The sequence below is a fragment of the Nicrophorus vespilloides genome, unplaced genomic scaffold (assembly GCF_001412225.1).
Source record: "Nicrophorus vespilloides isolate i.1.1-1 unplaced genomic scaffold, Nicve_v1.0, whole genome shotgun sequence".
In the NCBI taxonomy this organism is placed as follows: Eukaryota; Metazoa; Arthropoda; class Insecta; order Coleoptera; family Silphidae; genus Nicrophorus; species Nicrophorus vespilloides.
In genome coordinates this window covers 9,804-28,038 of record NW_017098396.1, presented here as the reverse complement: position 1 = coordinate 28,038, position 18,235 = coordinate 9,804, and the positions used below count along the sequence as shown (strand labels likewise).

Sequence of the window (18,235 nt, the reverse complement as noted above, 5' to 3'; positions counted from 1 at the left end):
TCGACGTGGCGGCGTGTGTTGTAATTTATTGCGACACGACAAAGAGTGAGCCCCCAACGAGTGCCTCGTTAGTCCACCTATTCAAGTTCAGTTTATATTTTGAGAAAGCCGAGATCGCGTTTTTTGGTCAAGGAAAGCTGCAAAAGCAATTCGCTTTATGAAGATGTATGCGGGTGGTGGAAATGGTCATACATAAACCCAACCCTCGGTTAATCCCATTCACGCCATCCCCCTACTGAATTACACATGACAATTCAATGCGAGCTGATGGAAAAGGAGGGTTATTATAGATACAATATTTATTGGTACAAAAGGTCCACACGAAATTGGCATTTAGATACATCTGCAGCTTCTCTTGGGTTTCTTGCATCCTCGGCTCCTCCTGCGGCGTTTCTTCTTGCATCCTCGACTCTTCCTCCTCCGTCGTTTCTTGGGGCATCCGCAGCTCGACTTCTTTCTGCGTCTTCTCTTCTTCCTGCCGCAGCTGCTGCGGCTCTTCCTCTTGCGACCGCAACTGCTTTTCTTCCTTCGTTTACGTCCGCAGCTTCTCTTCATCTTCTTGCCACAGTTTTCTCTCATCTTACTTATCGGAGCCTTTCGTGGTATACCTTTGAATCTATCTTTATCCTTCTTCGGCAATGAGCACCATTTGCGGGCGCCTTCGATGGCGATCTTCGTGGACGTCCATCCCGAATGCTTCTTTCGGAAAACCCTCAGGAAGTTGAAGAACGCATTCTGGGAGAGTTTCGTGGCTGGACCGTCTTTGCGTATGATAGCCTTCGTCGCTCGGTCACTTGCATGAGTAGGAGTCCTCTCTCGGGAATTGCTACTCTGCGATTTTGATCCGAATCTGCCGTTCATCCTGTTTTTTCGCGCAGTCCAAATATGTACGAAGAAATTTTGATTAAAAACATCCCACGCAGTTAAATTCCAAACGTTTCGTTTAAACTACAATTTCACTTCAATTCTATTCATTTCGACAGATGTCAACATCACCCAGACAACAAAAAATATCAATTTTTCAAATATTTCATTTCATATTTACAATGACCTCAATGTGCAACAAAATTGAATTTTTGTGTAATACTTGGATCTTCTACAAAATGAAAAAAATCTGAGTTTATTCTTTATGCAAGAACCTTTTCTCGCAGTAAACGTGAGGTGCATCAATTTGGAGCCATTCCTGCATTTCATCAAGGTTGTCTTGCAGATATATTAAAGAATACTACTAAATTCCTCATGTAAAACAAATTCAAGAATCTTTACTTTTTAAGCATTGTAGATACATTTTTGTAGTTAAAGTTTGTAGTTATTTTTATAAAAGTGACAAATCAAATATATACAAAAATCTATTAGAAAATGTAAAAATTATGTAGATTTCTAAACATTTTCAAATTTATTTTACGAATTCATTGGGAAAGTAATTGATTTTGAAATTTAGTTCAGACTTTCTAGTAAATGCTAGTTACGTATTCTTATTAATAGAGGTTTAAATATACAACTAACTAACTACACGCTTCGTTCGTAAACGAGAAAATACCATTTTTCATTGGAAAAGATTTATTTTCGGTACGTTCCAAGTGATTAATTCTGATTTTGGGTACCTGCCACACGTTGGAATTTCATAAATAATTTTCAACTAATTTAATTATTGTAGAATTCCCATAAATTATTAACAAAAGAGAAGACGTGAATAGAGATGATAATTGTATGGACCTTAATAGAAATTTATTAGAATTGAAGATGTCGCTTATAGAAATCAATAAATTTTAAATCTAAGATATTGGAAAACTAATAATTTAATATAATTTAAAAAGTTAAAATTTGAGTGTAAATTTGTATATTTTGTCAATTTCATTATAACCTTTTTAGTACATTTTTGTTGTATTTAATGATGTGTTAAAGTTGGAGTGTGTAGGTGGTTGAAATGTTAACTGGAGTATGAAATTGGATTGAAAATGGATCGATGTGGTAGCAATTAAACGTTGATTTATTACGTGGAATATAATTTAGTTGTTCGTTATAATATACGAACACGGCTGTTATTTAATTACGGTCGTAAGACACACCGCTGCGAGTTTTGAGTAATGCAGTTACGCAGCCAAATAAAGCTTGAACATCGACACAGCTGCAAACATTTAATGCGTGAACATGAATTATTGCTAAAGCTGAATGAATTATTAACATTGATGTGTTGATTTTAAGCAATTTTTACAGTTTGGACTTTAATAAATTACATTATGATGAAAATTACATAAATTAATTTAGTTTTTTATATTATGATTTTAAGAAGCAAAAGTGTAAAGAAACTCAAAAAGTTGAATTATTTGAAGCCTGTAACAATGATTTTGGAAATTATTGAACTAAAATTAAACCAAATTTTATCTTCTTGCCTTTAATAAAAGTATAAAGAAGATTACTGAAATGAGTTATTGGAAATTTGTATGTATGTGAATGTATTTGTTATAGTTTTTATATAAAGATATTAAGTTCAAAGATGCTCACAAAATTGGATTATTGAAAGGTTACAACAATGTGATTTTACGTTTTGGAAATTATTGAAATAAAAATGCATAGATTTTTTGGCAAAACTATGAATGTTTATATCAATTTCACTGATTTATTTTAAATTTATAAACAAAGATGATTTAATGGAAATTCCTATCAAAGTAAACGTATTTATTTTATTGTTTTTAGAAATTAATGAACTAAAAACGAAATAAAAGCAAATGTGTACATTTTAGACGTTTTACTTTATGAAATTATTGAACTAAAAAAATTAGTAAAAATTCATAATTCATAACTAATTTTTTCTATTGGAGATTATTGAACTAAAAAAACTGTCAAGCAAAGATGAATTAGTGGAAATATGTATTGATTTTCCGTTTTAAGTTTAAGAAATTAAGACGAATTAGTGGAAATCCGTACGAAAGCTAATGTGTACATTTTCCCTATCTTTTTTTATAAAATTTCATCATAATTAGTGAAAATACGTATCAAATTATATTTTAGTTTTAATTTTACTTATTATTAAACTAAAAATTGTAGAAATTCACAAAAGTAAAGTAATGGTGATTCGTGAATTTTGCCATTTTACTGGATGGAATTATTGTATTAAAATGATGAATTAGTGGAAATTCGAACATTTTCCCGTCTTATTTATGAAATTATTGAACTATAGAATGAATACAATCACAATGAAGGAATTAGTGATGAAGTTCAAGTGTTGTTCATTTAAAAATTATTGAACAAAAGTGAATTATCAAGAGTCTGTATCAATATGAACAAGTTTACAAAAGATGAAATATTTGGACTCAATATCAACGTTAATGTGTAGATTTTCCACGTTTCACTTTATGAAATTATTGAACTATACAATTATGAAAACTACAAATATTATTTAGTGATGAAGTTCGTATCAACTAAAGTGTTGTAAATTTGAAAATTATCGAACTAAAATGAATTATCAGGAGATTGAATCAACATAAAAGTGTTGATTTTCTAGTTTTACTTTTGGACATTATCAAATTATAAAGAAAAATATGAACAAGTTTACAAAAGAAGAAATATTAGGACTCAACATCAACGTTAATGTGTAGATTTTCCACGTTTCTCTTTCTGAAATTATTAAACTATAAAATTAAGGAAAACCACAAAGATGATTTAGTGATGAATTTTGTGTCAACTAAAGTCTTGTTCTTTTGAAAATTATCAAACTAAAGTGAATTATTAGGAGTCTGTATCAACATAAAAGTGTTCATTTTCTTGTTTTACTTTGGACTTATCAAATTAACGAACTAAAGTGAATTATTAAGAATCTGCATCAACTTAAATGTGTTGATTTTCTCGTTTTAGTTTTGGACATTATCAAATTAGAGAGAAAAAAATGAATAAGTTTACAAAAGATGAAATATTAGGACTCAATATCAAGTGAATGTGTAAATTTTCCCCGTTTGACTTTATGTAATTATTGAACTACAAAATTAAGAAAACCATAAAGATGATTTAGTGATGAAGTTTGTGTCAACTAAAGTGTTGTTCATTTGAAAATTATCAAACTAAAGTGAATTATTAGGAGTTTGTATCAACATAAAAGTGTTCATTTTCTTGTTTTACTTTGGACTTATCAAATTAACGAACTAAAGTGAATTATTAAGAATCTGTATCAACTTAATGTGTTGATATTCTCGTTTTACTTTTGGACATTATCAAATTAGAGAGAAAAAAAATGAACAAGTTTACACAAAAGATGAAATATTAGGACTCAATATCAAAGTGAATGTGTTGATTTGTCCCGTTTCGCTTTTGGACATTATCGAGCGAAAGGACGAGGAAGACCACGGCCTTTATCTAATTTCGTGTCAGCAGAGTAAATATGAGCCGGATAAGAGAGAGCAACATATTGATTGATCGCTCCCAGCCCAGAGGGGTTGAAATTGAAAACGAATTGGAATAGATGGAAAAGGCACAGAAGGAGAGACGAGAAGAGATCGATCTGAGCCAATGAACATTGACCGAACCCGTATAAAACGATAAACATCATTAAACAAATGAACTCTGATTGATTTTTATTGAATTATCGAATTACCAATGATTTATTATTGCCGTTCAAGCGGTTAATTTATCAGCAATCCTCCTATATTTATCCATCATATCTAGTTCATTTTTTCGCGTCACCGTGCAAACAATTTTCGTCCCCAATATTGATTAAAATCAAGCGAAAATTCGCGTGGCATTTCGCCAAAGCCGACAACAGTCTACTGACCTTTTCCGTATTTTCTATCTATATTCGTATCTTCCACCTCAGTTTTATTTCCTTTCAGTGCATAGAGCGCTCGATGCAGGGGTGTAATTAATGCGGATTTGTGGAACCACCCCCGAAAAACAAAAATTAAAGGTCTGACTCATATGTAAAGAGAGAACAGTTGTGCGCTCCCCAAAAACTGTCGAAGGGGGATTTTGGTTTTCGCCTGTTTTTCCCGAAAGAAAAACAGTCTGTAGAATCAGAAAATTGCTGCGGGAGCAGCAGCCTTTTGCACTCGCATAGTAAACTCTCTGGATTTATGTCGTGACCCAAATTAAAAATAGCGCGAAAACATTATATATCGTCGAAAGCCCAGACAGCAATTCTAGAAATTTTATTAATATTCAGATGGGAATCAGCAGGAGAAGAATTTACTACAAAGCGAGAAGAAAGAAGTTTTCTCGTGTTCTATTTGATTTTTTTTCTTCTTCTTCTTTCGCTCGATAATAAATCTCTGCCAGATACCTTCTTACCTGGACCCAACAAAGGAATTCATTGTACCTGAGGCTAAGAACGAACAGTTCATGAAAGTTCTCTCTCATTTTCTCTATGCTCGAATCTCATCATCCTCCCTGAACCGGGAAGTCTATAATAAAACCAACAATCTGATACAGAGATGTGTGTGCTTCCCATTGATAATTTCTGTTTACAAATATAACGAGGTGTTAAAACGCTCGTACACGCATCAATAAAAGTTCTTAAAATACCCGTCGATTTAAGATCGAGCACGCGTCGCTTCCGATCTTCTTCTTTTTTTTCCTCTCTTCGTTATTATTATATAAAGAAACTACTTCATCCAGAATCGCTTCCTGTCCACTTGAAAAGCGTGATTCCCAAACGCTAATTAACCACAAGGGGTTGATGCGTGCTCATTTTTTTTTTTCTCATCTAGGGTTTATTTCGAGGTCTGTTGCGCCCATCTGGAGGTCTAAATCTATATATACATACGCATACACACTAATGGCCAACAAAAAAATAGAATTAGAAAACAGTTCGACGTTTCCGTTGTCGATATCGAAGTGCAAAGCCCCCCCCCCTTTCGTTTCGTGTTTTTTTTCTCCAATGCTCGAGCCAGTTCGTAACCGTTTCTTGGGTAATCGAAGGGAAAAAAGTGCTTGCTTGCTTTGCTCGCAAGATTATTAAACAATGCGCAATAAAAATAAATCGCGACGAATCAACTTACATTCTGACCGAACGAGTTTGCATTTTATTATTTTCGTTTTGTTGCGTTTTTATTCCTTCCATTATGCTTGTTTCTGTTTTTTTGTTTTGTTTTTGATACATGTACTTGTAAGCGTGAGCGAAACAAAGGCGGCTGCGATTGCCTGACACTTATATAAAACTCAATCAACAAACGCACTTTCAGCATTCACTTATACAATTTCTTGTCAAATTAGCTACATTTTTTATTGTAAGAAAAATCTATCATATATTTTTCATTGAAAATATTATATTTATTAAATTACAAGTAAAACAAATTGTCTGACGCTTCTGAAAACATGAAAAAATTCATGAAAAATCAAACATTCATCATTTATTTATATGATTTTTTTTTTATTGTTAAATTAACTATAATTTCAGCTTTTTCTAGAAGTTAACTACCTGTTTTATTATGATTATTATTGTAAGAAAATGTTTAATTTTGCAATTATAAACTCAGATTTTTATAAACGAATGCATGTAGTTTGTTAATTGTTTGATTAACTTAATTATAATAAAAACGTATGTAATTCCACTAACATAATAATAAATTTCCTCTAATAGCATTAAAGAATGTTATAATTATATTTTCAAGTTACTTATATTTTAATATTTATACAAACTTAATAGTTTTGAAGTAATTGAAAACTGTAAAAAATAATTTATTTAAAATATAAGTAAATTTTTATTACAGACAAATGAAATATTATAATTCTGGAAATAGGCTTATTGAAAAGACCATAGTTTTCTCTTTAATATGCATTTTAAATGATGTAATTAGTTTTTGTGGTGTTTGAGTAATTAAAGAAAAGGTGATTATATTTTTTTTTTCAAGTTCAAATTTATTTTTTTTTTAAACGTATTTATTTTCATTTAAGCACTTCGTACTTGTTTAAGTATAGCAATATTAGAGGTTAGTTTATCAATTTATTAGATTATCAATTGCGGTTGCATCAATAAAAGTTGTTAATTTTTAGAAAAAAGTAAAATATATTACTTTTGCTAGTTCCGTTTTGAAATTATATTATAGATAAATGAGAAGTAGCACAAATGTATCAATAAACTCATTGGAAAGACCATAATTTTGACTTTAATTTAAATTTTCAATGATCCAGTTAGCGTACGTAGTTATTGAGTAATTACATAAAATATGAACACACTTTGAAATTTGAATAGTTCACTTAAATATTTCGCACTTAGAAAATGTAATACTAAAAAAATGATATTTAATATCTAAGTGAATTATATTTTTGAGAAGTTATGTGTTTTAAATCCGATAGACAAAATGTAACAGAAAGATTATGAGATTTACACAGTTCGTTAAATCCTCAAATATTATTTTTTTTCAGTTTTGAAATTATATTATAAACTAATGAAAAATACTACAAGTCTTGTAATATGTTCATTGGAAAGGCTATAGTTTTGTCTTTAATTTGAATTTTCAATGATCTAGTTAGCGTACGTAGTTATTGAGTAATGACAGAAAATATGAAGATACTTCTTTGAAAATGGAATTTATTTACTTAACTTAAAATGTTAGTTTTAAAGACTTGATATTTAATATCTAAAAAACTTATGTTTTTTGAAGTTAGGTGTTTTTATTCCGATAGACAAAAAGTTACAGAAGGATTATGAGATTTACACAGTTCGTTAAACCGTGAAAGACTTTTTTTTCATTTTTGAAATTATATTATAAACTAATGAAAAATACTACAAGTCTTGTAATAAGTTCATTGGAAAGGCTATAGTTTAGTCTTTAAATTGAATTATCATTGATTTAGTTAAAGTGAACAGTTTGTAAATAATTAAATAAAATATGAAGACATTTCTTTGAAGTTGGAATATTTTTACTTAACACTTTTCACTTAAATATTTCAAACTTGACTAAAATGTTAGTTTTAAAGACTTGATATGTAATATCTAAAAGACTTATGTTTCATGAAGTTAGGTGTTTTAATTCCCAAAGACAAAACGTAACAGAAGGATTATGAGATTTACACAGTTCGTTAAATCCTGAAGGCAATTACGAACGTGGTATGAATTTAGGGCGAGCGTGCGTCCCGCTGCGACTCGTTATAACCGAGATGGGGGGGAGTCATCAATTATAGCGTACATTTATGTCTTTTCATCCAAATCGTCGGCGTAATAAGCCCAAATACAACCAAAACGTGACCGCGCGCATTTAATTGGATCAAGGTAGAAGAATTCCAGACACGTGGCCTTCTAAATACGTCAACATTAAAAAAGAATACATTCAAGTGGACGTAGGTAGTAGTAAAATGTAGAAAAAAAAAGGGTGGAAAAATCTAGAGTTTCCGGAAGAAAGTCCATATAGTGCGACCGCCGGAGCTTGACATTGGCGTCTCGGGAAAAATGTTGACTGCCGTGAGAAGAATTCCGGACTGCACAGAAAATAAATTGTAAAATATCTCAGCGGCAAAACGACATATGGTCGTAATTGCGCTTTCAAGTTTCAGTATTATATTTATTTATTTTTTTTTTTACAAGAAAATTTTTAGTTTCAATTTGCGAAAGTCGCGCTTAATTAGCGTAACGTTCAATTGAGTTAGTTTATTTTTTTTCCTGCTTCAGCAAAGAGAGCTGTTAAGTGCAATTACGAAAGTCCGGTCAGGTGAAAACCGCGAAAGAAATCTGGACCGCTTTTGCTAAATGGCAGAGCTCGTCTCCTGCTGCTGTTACTGCTTCAGTATGTTAAAGAAACGGTAATGAATTGCGACTAAATATGGACAGACTTAACAAGTGGCTCCCTGTGCTCAAGAATCGCGCACTTCATTAAGCTTCACTTCGGACTTATTTATTCATTCTTTTCTTCTCTTTTTTTCTTCATATATATATATACTATATACAATAATTAAACTAATTAAAAATAATAAGCTGCAGCACGATGAGCGGCGTTAATTCAGTGCGCAGCCGAATTCCAGACCAGTTTCACAATGCAACGTCAACCCTGCAGCATTCCGTGTTGTTTTGTTGTTGTTTTTTTTTTCTCTTCTCGTTCACTTAACGAGACCACTTTGTGCCATCATTAATCTCCTGCTTCAATATTATTCGGATTAAGCTCTCTTCTCTTGTATCCTTTCTTTTTCTTTACAATATCCGCAGCTTAATTTATGCATTAAATTTCATGCTTAATTACGTCGTCGAATGATGTCAGAGCTTCTCTCGGAATTGATGTCACCCCGCAAAGCTTAAAACCATTAAAACACGCACGGTTTTCGTGCTTTAATCTCTTTCTCGTAATGTTATTCAAGTAAACAAAGTAAACATATTCATGAGACATACAAAATAGTATAGAATACAATGAGATTGTTGGGATAAGTAGATTTATTATAGTTATTCAATCTAAATCAATTAGAGAATATAAGAATTTTCGAACCAAATTTATGAAATTTCGTCATTTTCTAACATAAGACAAATTTTATGAAACATTTTTAAAAAATACATGTTTGTATCCCATTTCAAAATCAAATCTGCATAAAAATGATACAAATCTGAATGATATCTTTGATACGAAATTTTCGAACTCTAAGACCAATTTTGTGATAAAATTTTATTTAGAAAACACATTATTACACATGTAATTTCAAAGACAATTTGTGAATATAGTAGAAACTTCATTTCGCTCCAAAAGATCGTAATTTTCGAAAACCACATTTTTGTATATAATTTCATAAAAACATTCAATTGCAAAATAAATTTGTCTACTGAACAAATGTGTGTCTTATAGTCCAAAAATATGGTAGAAACTTCGTTTTGATACAAAATTTCGTCATTTTTTAACTTAGCTTTATGAGAAATTTTTTAGAAAATACATTTTTGTATAAAATTTAGTAAACTCATCCAATTTCAAAGCCAATTTGTCTACATATAAAATGTGGATATTATAGTCCTTAAAATGCGGTAGAAACTTAATTTTCATACAAAATTTCGTTATTTTCGAACTGAAGATCAATTTTGTGAGACAATTTTTAAAAACACTTTTTTTTGTATAAACTTTCATAAACACATCCAATTTCAAAGTAAATACATAATAAAGGTGTATTTGAAAGTTAAAAAATATGGTAGAAACTTCATATTGATACAAAATTTCGTAATTTTCGAACTTAAGATCAATTTTATGAGACAATTTTTAGAAAATTCATTTTTGTATAAAATTACGTAAACACATCCAACTTCAAAATCAATTTCTCTACATAACAAAGATGCATCTTATAGACCTAAAAGTATAATGGAAACTTCAATTTGTTACAAAATACAACAAATTCTGAGAAATATTGTATAAATTTCATAAATGAATACGAAACTTTTGAAAATTTAATTTTTTTTTTTAAAAAAAGTTTGTAATTTACTTAATTTTCTAACAAGATACATTTTTATTTAAATAATTAAACAGAACTAAAAAATAACGTAAATAAAAATTAAAGTTTAATATACAATATATTTCTAAAAGTCTGAAAAGAAACTTTAATAAACTTCTAGAAATGTAAAAAAACAGGGAATACTCCTTGTTAGCATGAAAGCAATTTCATGTCGAAGAAAAACTACGTAGAAGTTTATGGTAAGACGAGAAAAATGCAGAAAACTGGAATACAATAAGATCGTTACGGCATGAGCAAAAATCGAATATGCTAAGTATGTCGTTCGAAATGCTACAACCATTTTAAAGAGTCCCTAACAAAGAGCAAACAACAATTTGTTAACAAAGAACATAATGCAATATGAATTCAAAAGAAGTTATGTAAATTATTATAAAAAAAATAAAGCATTTTCACAAGTAAAACGTTTAACTATAACTGTTAAATTGGTACAGATGTGCTGTAAAACAATTGAGAAAAATGTTAATATTTTGATTTATTTGACCATCAAAACTGTTGTTGTTGTTTGATCTTTTATTGTTACAAATTAAGTTGGATAAGAAAAATTACATATTTTATTGACACATTGCAATTATTTAAGTCTTAAATAACAACAAACAGTATGAATCTTTGCAAGTCGAAAATAATATTTGCAAACACAATAAAAATGTTAATATTTAATCAATTAAAATTCTTGGAACGATGTTGTTTTTAACTGTTCTGTGCTCTCTTTTATATCTCTCCAAATGATACAAATTAAGTTGGATAAGGACATTAAAAATTATATGAAAAGCAATGGTGACTAACGAGTGTAAATGAAGTAGTAGTCGTCCGGCGTGCATCCAGAAAGCAATTACTCGAACGACTTGCAGTGTAAACAGTGTTAAATTGTCTGCGTGCCGGATGGGTTTAGGGTCTCCCCCTCCGCTCCTTCCTTCTACAATAAACAGAAGATTATATAAATTGCCGCCCGCTGGGAAGGCGAGAGAAGAACGTAAATGAATCCGTCTAATAAGGCACACACCGGATTATTGTTGTCGAACCGTTATTTGCATGCCGAATCGAATCGTCTTAAGACCGTTTGAAATTTCAATTCCTGGCTCGCTTTTCGCATCCTGCATCCCATTTGCGACTTTTAAGTCGATACGATTTACATAGCTCTTCGGCGCTTGCGAAACGCTTACGCAAAACACTTTATTTTAGGAGTTAGAATGAAAAAAAAGTAACGTAATGACGATCGCTCAAAGTGGAGAAATAGTTTGCAGTGTTTACGTTTTATAAATAAAACCGTCGAATTGTAACGTTTTCCACCCAAATTCTTGTCTGCGTTTGCTCCTTGCCAAATAGCAAATATATATAAATACATCACTTCAATATATTGTACCTAGTTTTTTTTAATAATGGGTTTTAAAGAAATAAACATTTTTTTATACAAATCTTATACAACTTTGCAAATTGCTAGCACTGGATTAATCAAGTAAAATTAGAAATTTTTAATCTTGATTTTTTGTATGCAATTCTTATACAACTTAGAAAATCATTGGAATTGTTTTAATATATAGAATTGAAAATATTGTACCTAAATTTTTGTAAAAAAAATCTTTGCAAATGATTAACAGTGGATTAATCTAGGAAATTCGTAAGTTTTCATCTTGATTCTTGGTATACAAATCTTATACTACTTTACAAATTATTCATATTAAATTAATCAATGAAAGTCGTAATTTTTCAACTTATTTTTTTTGTATACAAAACTTATACAGTATTGAAAATCATTGGAATTGTTTTAATATATGAAATTGGAAATATTGTATCAAAATTTTTGTAAACAAATCTTTGCAAATGATTAGCATTGGATTAATCTAGGAAATTCGTAATTTTTCAACTTGATTTTTTGTATACAAAACTTATACAGTTTTGAAAATCATTGGAATTAAATTAAAAATTGTACCTTAATTATACAAATGTATACAAATCTTATACAACTTCGCATATCCTTAACATTGAATTAATTAAAAAAAATATAATTTTTCATCTCTTTTGTATCTTATTCAAGTTTGCAAATCAATGACTTAGAATTAATCTATGAAATTGAAAATATTATACTTTGTTTTTGCTTTGTTTTGTACATAAATCTTTTACAACTTCGTAAATCATTGACATTAAAAGTGTGAAATTTGAGTTTTTTTACAAAGATTTCTATATAGAAATCTTTGAAATTGAAATTTTTGTCTTTACTTTTTAATTAAACAAAAAATATTTACCTTTTTGTATACAATTTTTCAAATAATTGGTATTAAATTCATCTGTAAAATAGATGGTTTTAGTCTAGTTTTTTTTACATACAAAAATCATATAAATTTTGTAAATTATTAAAATTGAATTAATCTATAAAATTGTGAATATTATACATATAATTTTTATATACAAATCTTATATATTTTTGTAAATAATTGGCATTGAATAAAACTTGTCCATGTAATTGAATTATGTGTTTACCCATGACACGAATATTATTTGAAACAAACAATTTTATGACCATAAACGTTCCATTCTCAATATCATCAATAACATTGAAAAGAAAAATAGAAATTATACATGTTTCAATGATTTATTTGTATTTACTACTATCATCATATAATAACTTTAGTTGAATCAATTTGTAGTAAAAAAACTTACATTTACATTTGAAAGTTAAGCAATATCTTTAGAAGACACAAAATTATTTGAATTGCAAATATTAATATTTACTGCATTACAATTTGTACAATTTTCCTGTTTGTTTTTGTATGTGTTTGTACATGTAATTTCTCTCTCAGAGTTTCGACATAATCCGATACCAAAAAAAAAGTCTTTATCTATGTACATACAAACATTACATGAGCTGATACGGCCCCGTCTTATTTATTTTACGAACCGCGTGAACGTACGCAGCGTAGATTAAAATGTATGTTATTTACTTTGAGCATCTCGGGTGAAGGAGCGCGGGATATTTGAAACCGAGAGTAGATCTGAAGATAAGGTCATACATAGCCCGTACGTTACAATTGAGAGGACGTCTCTCCTGCATTCCACGAATCTTCGACATCGGTAACAGTATTTAAACGATGTTTATTATCCTCCTCGAGTTTTACCTTAAGCAATTCCAGTTTCATTTTGATTACTTGTAAATTACAAGAGTTAAGCAGTAAATACAATTATGGTTGATCTTGGATAAAATTGTAGACAGAAAATGAAATAAGAATTCAAAGATTTTAACAATGAAATCAAATTTTTGAGCAAAAGTTGCGAAAAGTTTCATTGTTTAAATTGATTAAAAAGATGCATATGTTTTCATCAGTTTGGCTGTAATTCGCGTTCAAAATTGAAAAATGAACGCTCGTTTTCACATTTTAGTGATTTACTCGGAAACTATAATAGATTGATTAGAATCAAAAGATGCATATGAAAGCTGGATGTTTGGAGAATGTAGAGTATTCATATGATTTCTTTCATTTGGCTGTAAATCGCAAATGAAAAATTAACGTTCAAAAAATCATATATCACATTTTAGTGATTTTCTCGGAAAATATACTAGTTTGACTAGAATCAAAAGATGTATATGAAATCTGGATATTTCGGGAATGTAGTAAGTATTCATATGTTGCTGTGATTTTATCAGTTTTGCTGTAATTCGCTTTCAAAGTTGAAAAATGAATGCTCGAAATTTTTTACATTTTAGTGATTTTCTCGAAAACTATACTAGTTTGATTAGAATCAAAAGATGTATATGAAATCTGGATATTTCGGGAATGTAGCAAGTATTCATACGTTGCTGTGATTTCATCAGTTTGCCTGTAATTCGCTTTCAAAGTTTAAAAAATTATGCTCGAAAAAGTATGGTTTTCACATTTTAGTGATTTTCTCGGAAACTATAATAGATTAAATGGATTCAAAAAATTCATATGAAAGCTGGATGTTTGGAGAATTTAGAGTATTCATATGGTTTCATCCATTTGGCTATAATTCACAAATGAAAAATTAACGTTCGAAAAAGCATATTTCACATTTTAGTGATTTTTTCAGAAACTATACCAGTTAGACTAGAATCAAAAGATGTATATGAAATATGGATATTTCGGGAATGTAGCAAGTATTCATACGTTGCTGTGATTTCATCATTTTGCCTGGATTCCCTTCCAAAGTTTAAAAAATTATGCTCGAAAAATCAAGGTTTTCTCATTTTAGTGATTTTCTTGATGGATATGAAAGCTGAATGTTTGGAGAATGTAGAGAGATCATATATTCATATGATTTCTTCCATTTGGCTGTAATTCATAATTGAAAAATTAAGGTTCGAAAAAACATATTTCATATTTCAGTGATTTTCCTTTAAACTATCATAGATTGAAAGGATTCAAAAGATGCATATGAAAGCTGAATGTTTAGGGAATGTAACAAGTATTCACATTGCTGAAAAATCAACACTCAAAAAGAGCAGTGTTTTCACATTTTAATGGTTACATAAACTGTTATTAGTTTAAATCTCAATGACAACCTTTTAACAACCCTGGATTTAAACTATCGATAATTGCCGGATTACGAAATAGTCGTTTCTCTTTCTTCAAACTTTTTATGTTTTTTTTTAAACGTATTTTCTTCGAGCGCTGTTGAATTTATAAATGCAATTAGCGGTTCCGTGCAAATTCGCATGTAGCTGCAATTAAGTAACCGATTTTGGTTCGAGCCGCGAAAGCCGTCCCGAATCCAAATCCAATTATTTGTTATTCCAATGTGGAAGTCCGCACTCGTTCAATTAATTTTAATTACTACCAAACCATATCTCTTTGCATTCGCGTTTAATGAACTTCACTTAATTAACAATTCTCGAAACAATTCATACATTAACATATACGTTATGCAAAGTGTACGCTTTATTACATAAATCCGCATGGAAATTTTCGAACGCACAGAAATTATAATATTAAATGGATACATCTTGACTTCGAAGCCAAAACGTGGATTGCTTTACAACTCTTCAAATAACCTTCATTTGCAAATGCACGTAGTTTTTTTTTTATAAATTTCTTCATTATAAAACCCTATGTTTATAACCTGTTTAATAATCTTATTATTAAATTGTTGATAATAAAAAACATAAGAAAATAGAGAGAAAAAACAAAATAATTAACAATTTCATTTTACGATTTTTCATTTTTTTTATTCGAAACCAACTGTAATTTCATAATAAATTTTATTTTATATGCTTTTTCTTTTACTTCAAATCACTTTTATTTTTTATGTTTCAATAAACGTAAACTTATTTTCTCATACATGTACGATCTTTACAGCAATAATTTTAAGTAGTAATTCGTGACTTTCTTTTTAAGGAAATATTTTTGTCGCTTTAGACTTTCTATGTTTGGTAAGAGTTGAGAAATAGAGCAAAATCCAATTAGAATTGCTTCACGTAATGAAGAGTTTCAGGAGAAATTTAAATAGTGTTATATAAACAAAAATTAGAAAAATAAATTTTATATTTTTTTTTATTTATAGATTATTTCCAATTATACTTCTTTTTTTCTTCGAATTGAAAAATATGCTAGATTTTAATCAATTTAATCACAAATTTGATTTCAAGAATTACATAATTAATTTGTTTATAATCATAGTTTTTTATTGAGAAAAAGTTAAAAATGAAATTCAAACTAATTTATTTTTCAAATTAATTACTTATTTTCCTCTAAATAACAGAAATATTTCAGATTTTTACATTAATCATAGAATTTCTTTAGAAACAGTTCAAAATTAAATTGAAACTAGTTTATTTTTCCTTTCATTTACAGAAATATAAAAAAAAATATTGTAAAAAGAATTTTTCAAATGTGAACAAATGTAATTTCGAGAAAAGTAATTCTAAATTGTCGGTATTTGTCTATTACATTTTCTGTCATGGAATTTCTTAAGAAATACTTTAAAATTATAGTCAAGCTAATTAATGTTTCCTTTAAATTACAGAAATATTTTAGATTTTTAATAATAAAAAGATTGTAATGAAATTTCAAGAAATATATAACTACATTTTCTGTCTTGGAATTTCTTGAGAAACAAAAAATTCAAATCAGTAATAAAATTAAATTATTTTTAATATAATTTACAAAAATTCGTTAGATTTTAATTAATTTAAATAAATGTAATTTCAAGAATGAAAAAAAAACTAAATTTTTGATTATTAAAGTACAAAAATATGTAATATTATTTGGAAATATGATAAATTATGAGGAAAAATTTTATTAACAAATATTGATTTTCATTTTCTATAATTAAAATTTGAGATTGGTATAATGAAATGATAAATGCAAAGAGCTGAAGTCGCTGCGAGTTGTGAATAATTCTAGAATAACTTTGAAAACATATAAATAGAATCACCCGATAAACGTATACAGAAAACTGGTTAATTATTTTTATACCTTGAATATATATATATATTTTTTCAATGAATCGGGTTTTCTCCGGGAGTATTTACACACGTCGAGTTAATTATAAACAATTTAAAGTGTTCCAGCGTTTAAACACGGCAGCATTTTCCATGAATAATGATACACGTAAACGTTTATATTTACGTCTCTTAGGTATTATTTATTTCAGGAAAATTTACGAAATTACACAGATTTATTGTTGTAATTGTCTGGTATGTCTGGAGAGAAGAGCATTAGAACTTGTTATCTGCGAAGGCAAACGTCGGTCATCTTCTGGTTATCTCGACCAAACGTTTCTTCTCTCTCTCTGTTTCGATAAGAAACTCAGATCAATTGCGCTCGAAGGTCGAGTCCGGAAATTCACTCGATTTATATTCGTTGGACGTAAAAACGGCGCCATTATTCATAACTGTTAAGTCGGTCTGAAATTGATGAGGAAAAAATATGAAATGAAATACGAAATAAAAGTTGAGAGGAAGAAATTTCAGACAGGTAATTTATATGATGGCGATGATGACAGTGATTCATGGGTGTAGAGTCAAAAGAGAAAGGGAAGGGAAAAACAAAGAAATTGTTTGTGAGGATAAGTGTAATGACACTTGTCGCTCTTGGTTGTAATCCGAGAACAAAGGAGATCAACTATGGTAAACAATGCGTGAAATACAATGCAGAAGAAAGTTTCGTTAATTGCGGTAATTGGAGAGACTCGAAATAGTTCAAATTTCATTGATTTCAATATACAATTAATAAAATTTGTTATTAAATAATTTTAATTTTCATGTGCATTTTATAGTGTGTGAATAAATGATCAATTCTTGCATAAAATTCAATTTATTTGAATGAAAGTTTTTGAAATGTTGTTATAGAATTTTCATATTTCATGTTGAAAATCGTGCTACAATTGAATTAATACGTAAATCCTAATGGAAATATTAAAAACTTATTAGTAATTATTCTATTTTTAACATTTTAATACAAATTTTAAAAAATGAATTGAAATTCTTATATAAAATTGAATGAATGAAAGCTTTTGAAAAGTTGTTATAAAATTTTCATGTTGAAAATTGAACTGTAATTGAATAAATACTAAATCCTAATGGAAATATCAAAAACTTATTAGTAATTATTCTATTTTCAACATTATGATACAAATTTTGAAAAATGAATTGAAATTCTTATATAAAATTGAATGAATGAACGTTTTTGAAAAGTTTTTATACAATTTTCATATTTCATATTGATAATCGAACTATAATTGAATAAATACGTAAATCCTAATGGAAATATCAAAAACTTATTAGTAATTATTCTATTTTCAACATTTAGATACAAATTTTAAAAAGTGAATTGAAATTCTTATATAAAATTTCAATTTTCAATGAAAGTTTTTGAAAAGT

The 18,235-nt window shown here is 28.9% G+C and overlaps 1 protein-coding gene across 1 annotated transcript; it reads right to left on the bottom strand.

Moving 5' to 3' along the window:
• Positions 1 to 333: 333 nt before the first annotated feature.
• On the bottom strand, positions 334 to 861 carry LOC108562328 (protamine-like). Its single transcript, XM_017920619.1, has one exon. It carries the CDS (start codon positions 859 to 861, stop codon positions 334 to 336), a length of 528 nt encoding a protein of 175 aa, XP_017776108.1.
• Positions 862 to 18,235: the final 17,374 nt, after the last annotated feature.